The 3,638-nt window shown below is 44.1% G+C and overlaps 1 protein-coding gene across 1 annotated transcript; it reads left to right on the top strand.

Moving 5' to 3' along the window:
- The first annotated feature begins 288 nt into the window (after positions 1-288).
- On the top strand, positions 289-2,967 carry LOC112087445. Its single transcript, XM_024157354.1, has 4 exons — positions 289-639; positions 826-1,438; positions 1,544-2,658; positions 2,716-2,967. The coding sequence occupies exons 1-4, from the start codon at positions 289-291 to the stop codon at positions 2,965-2,967; spliced, it is 2,331 nt and encodes a 776-aa protein (XP_024013122.1).
- Positions 2,968-3,638: the final 671 nt, after the last annotated feature.

The following is a 3,638-nucleotide window of genomic DNA, read 5'->3' on the forward strand; positions in this document are numbered from 1 at the left end:
AGCAGATCAAGTTTTGGCGCCGTTGCCGGGGACTTGATTTCGCCATTAAACCTAGTTTTTGAGTTTCGACTAAGTTTTTCGACTTAGTGTCGAGCGATGGTGTCGCGCGACACCTTTCTTTTTATAACCTAGTTTGCTTATTTCGTGTTCTCTTTTTGTTTTTGGTGTTTCAGGTTTATGCATACTCGTGGAACCAGAAGCAACAAAGACATTCCGCTAGTGAATTTGAGCAACGAAGAGCTAGCTGAGTTAGAGCGAACAAACAGGAAAGCAAGAGATCCGACAATGATGGAAAACGCCAATGGACTTGTTCGTGATGATGATGGAATCTGGAGACACCAAGAGGGTCATGTGTGCAATGCGAGAGGCCAAAGGCTTGACGGAGATGGCAACATCATTCCACCAGCACCTTTACCAGTGGATGTTGTTGACCAGAATCCACCACCTGCACCGCGTGGGAATGCTGTGATCGTTCCACAACAGAGAAACGTTCCAGAGGATCGGAATGTGAGGGAACCTGCACCTGTAGCTGATCGTGGACGAACACTTGGAGATTACAACAGGCCTGAGCAATTCTATGCAAATCGTTCTGCGATTCGCGCCCCTGCGTTTCAAAGAAACGATTTTGAGCTGAAGCCTGTGTACTACACTCTTGTGGGTCAGCATGCTTTCCATGGCCACTCTCGTGAGCACCCTATGGATCACATCGAGAGGTTTGAGGACTTGGTCACCAGCATAAAATACAATAGAGTGTCCAATGATTTCCTCCTCTGCAAGATGTTTCCTTATTCTCTTGCTGGAGAAGCAGCTAACTGGTTGAAGCAGTTGGAGCCAGGATCACTCACCACTTGGGAAGAGACCAGGAATGCTTTCCTGCACAAATTTTTCGATGATGCCAGGTCAGAGGAGTTGAGGACGATAATTTCGACTTTCTCTCAGGAACCAACTGAAGCATTCAAAGCTTCTTGGGTGCGATTCAAATTGTACCAGCGAGACTGCCCCCATCATGGCTTCAGCGATGTGCAGTTGCTGGGTATTTTCTTTAGAGGTATCGACTGGAGGTATCAGATGGCTCTTGATGCAGCGAGCAATGGAAACTTCAACACCAGATACCCAGACAAAGCTGTTGAGCTCATCGAAAACTTGGCATCTAGCAATAGTACCAAGAATGCAGACTATCAGCGAAGGAAGCAGGCTGGGAACATGGATGGATCGCAAATTGCTGAGGTGAAGGCTAAGCTTGACTCTGTGCATAGTCTTCTTGTGGGTAAGAAATCTGTCAGATACCCTGCAGAAGTTCAGAATTTCGGACCAGATGAAGCTTTTGAGGAAGAGGATGTTAACTTCATCAATGGAGCTGGATTTCAGGGTCAAAGATTTGATTCTGGGCAAGGGAACACGAATTACAATGGAAATAATCAGAGGAGTACCTTCACAGGTAATTAGAACTCTTCTGGTTACAGCTCCAAACCTCAATACCAGACATCCTACTCCAACAACAGGTTTTCAAGGAACTATGGTTCTCCTCTTACTCAAACTCCAGATAATGAGGTGAAGTCTATGCTGGAACAGATCTTGGAAGGTCAGCAGAAGATGACTGTGGATTTCAATGGGAAGATTGATGCTTTATATCTGGATCTGAATGGAAAAATTGAAGTTCTGAACACTCATGTCAAGAAGCTTGATACTCAGGTTGCTCAGACTGCAGAGTCTGTAAAAAGGCAAGAAGGATTCCTTCCTGGGAAGACTGATACCAATCCTAAGCATTACTGCAGTGCCATCTCGTTAAGGAGTGGTAAAAAGTTGACTCCTGTGCTTAAAAAGGGTGTTTCTATGGATGAAATCGTGGAGTTTGACGAATCTGAAGAAAATATCGAAACTGCAGAGCCAGTGTCGAGCGACACCACAACCAGTGTCGCGCGTCACCAATTGCAGAGCAAAGCTGATATTGCTCAAAGTCCGAAATCTGCTGAAGAAAGAGTCTACAAACCTAAGGTTCCTTACCCAAAGAGTCCTAGGAAGTCTAAGCAGGAGATAGATGATGCCAGATGCAAGGTTTTGATGGAGAAACTTGTGATTGAGATTCCTTTGGTTGATGCTGTGAAGATTGCTCCTACTCTCAGACACTATGTGAAGAAGATGGTGACTAATAATCTGAGTCATGAGGAAGGAGTGATGATGATCTCTGAACAGGTCAGTGCTATGATTCAGAATAAGATTCCAGAGAAACTCTCAGACCCAGGAAGCTTTGTTTTGGACTGCTCTATCTTCTCAGAGAGATTCAAAAGATCGCTGTGTAATCTTGGTTCGAGTGTTAACCTCATGCCATACTTTGTAGCTGTTAACCTTGGAATGACTGATTTCAAGCCAACTAAGATCTCTTTGATCCTAGCAGATCGATCTAAAAGAATTCCAAAAGGTGTCTTGGAGGATGTTCTGATTAAAGTTGGTGATTGCATAATTCCTACAGATTTCGTGGTTCTGGAATATGGAGAGGAACCCAAAGATCCTTTTATCCTGGGAAGATCGTTTTTAGCTACAGCTGGAGCGGTGATTGATGTCAAGCATGGTAACCTTGATCTCCACTTGGGAGATACCATCATGACTTTCAAGATGGAGAGGCTGAAGGATCCCAATATAGATGGTCAGAAATTCCAAGTCAGTGCAATACCTGAAGTGATAGTTGGAGATTAGAACGTGTTTGATGCTGAGAAGGTGAGAGATCAACCAGAGTTGACGAAAACGTCTACAGAACCAGTGACTGCTGTTGATCAGGAAGCTCCAAACATTGCACTCCATCCATCTCCACCAAAGCAAAGGTCAAGGTCACACAAACACAGATCCCACCCTGGTGCTATTTCTGCATTCCTTGGACGACCTCATGCGCACATCGCTTACACACCACCATGGATGAGACGACTTTCACAGAGGCACTCTTTGCCACTGTCTGATCCACCAGATGCATAGTCTATCCATCAAGTCAAGCTAATGACTTAAAACAAGCGTTTGGTGGAAGGCAATCCACTGGTGAGTTTGTACATAAGTCTTTTTGTTTCAGTTGATTTTCGTTTTTCTTTTCGTGTTTTAGGTGAAGCAGAGGCTGGTGTCGAGCGACACCACCTTCGGTGTCGCCTGTCACTTGCTATCTATTAAAAAAAAAAAAAAAAAAAAATTGGGGTTCGGATTAGTTTGCTGCAATTTGGTACGAGAAGAACAAGTGTCGCACGACACCATCATCAGTGTCGCGCGACACCATCATTGCAGCCAGGTAAGTTCTTTGTTTTTCCTGTGTTTCTCTGTTTCTTTTTTTTTGTTTCGCCAACTTCGGATTTGATAACACTGGGGACAGTGTTATTCAAGTCTGGGGGAGGTAGTTGCTGACATTGTGTCTGTTTTTCTTAAGAGTCAGTTGTGTCAAAACGTTTTTGAGTCAAAACCTGTTGGAGATTATGATGCTTTTCCTGGAATTATTGTGCTGCCCTTTCATCTAAGTGACCACTGCTGCAGATTCAGTCTAGATCCGACTAATGAAAAATCCAAAGGCTGACCAGTTGACTAGAGACGTCCATGTTTCCAACAGAATCCACTAACCTGAGCTAAGTTCTGAACTTCACTTTTAATTCGTTGATGTGACTAAT

The sequence above is a fragment of the Eutrema salsugineum genome, unplaced genomic scaffold, assembly GCF_000478725.1.
Source record: "Eutrema salsugineum unplaced genomic scaffold, Eutsalg1_0 scaffold_174, whole genome shotgun sequence".
NCBI lineage: Eukaryota > Viridiplantae > Streptophyta > Magnoliopsida > Brassicales > Brassicaceae > Eutrema > Eutrema salsugineum.